This window comes from Pterocles gutturalis, unplaced genomic scaffold (assembly GCF_000699245.1).
Source record: "Pterocles gutturalis isolate BGI_N339 unplaced genomic scaffold, ASM69924v1 scaffold35502, whole genome shotgun sequence".
Lineage (NCBI taxonomy): Eukaryota > Metazoa > Chordata > Aves > Pterocliformes > Pteroclidae > Pterocles > Pterocles gutturalis.
Genome location: NW_010108955.1, coordinates 1 through 264, shown reverse-complemented (window position 1 = coordinate 264; position 264 = coordinate 1). Strand labels below are relative to the sequence as shown.

Below are 264 nucleotides of genomic sequence, written 5' to 3'. Positions count from 1 at the left end.
CCGTGGCTTCTCTCCTGGAGCCGTTTTCGCTGTGACCCTCCTGCCTGTGTCTGTCCCCTGGCGCAGGATGGGCACAGCATCGTGTTCCTCTGCGACCTGCACATCCACTTCCCCGCCAACATCCTGGACAGCATCCGCAAGCACTGCGTGGAGGGGAAGCTGGCCTACGCGCCCATCGTCATGCGCCTGGGCTGCGGCAGCTCCCCGCGGGAGCCCAATGGTACGCGGGGTCCCCTCTGCTGGGACACTTCCCAGCTGGAAAAC

General features: G+C 65.5%; 1 protein-coding gene across 1 annotated transcript in view; it reads left to right on the top strand.

The window, feature by feature from the left end:
• The window catches only part of LOC104461287 (N-acetyl-beta-glucosaminyl-glycoprotein 4-beta-N-acetylgalactosaminyltransferase 1-like), a gene marked incomplete at both ends in the record, with an annotated part of 1,108 nt that extends 888 nt beyond the window's left edge, over positions 1-220 (top strand). The window contains one exon of the mRNA XM_010072818.1: positions 54-220. Within this exon, the coding sequence (XP_010071120.1) occupies positions 54-220 (167 nt within the window). The remainder of the gene's footprint in view (positions 1-53) is intronic.
• Positions 221-264: the final 44 nt, after the last annotated feature.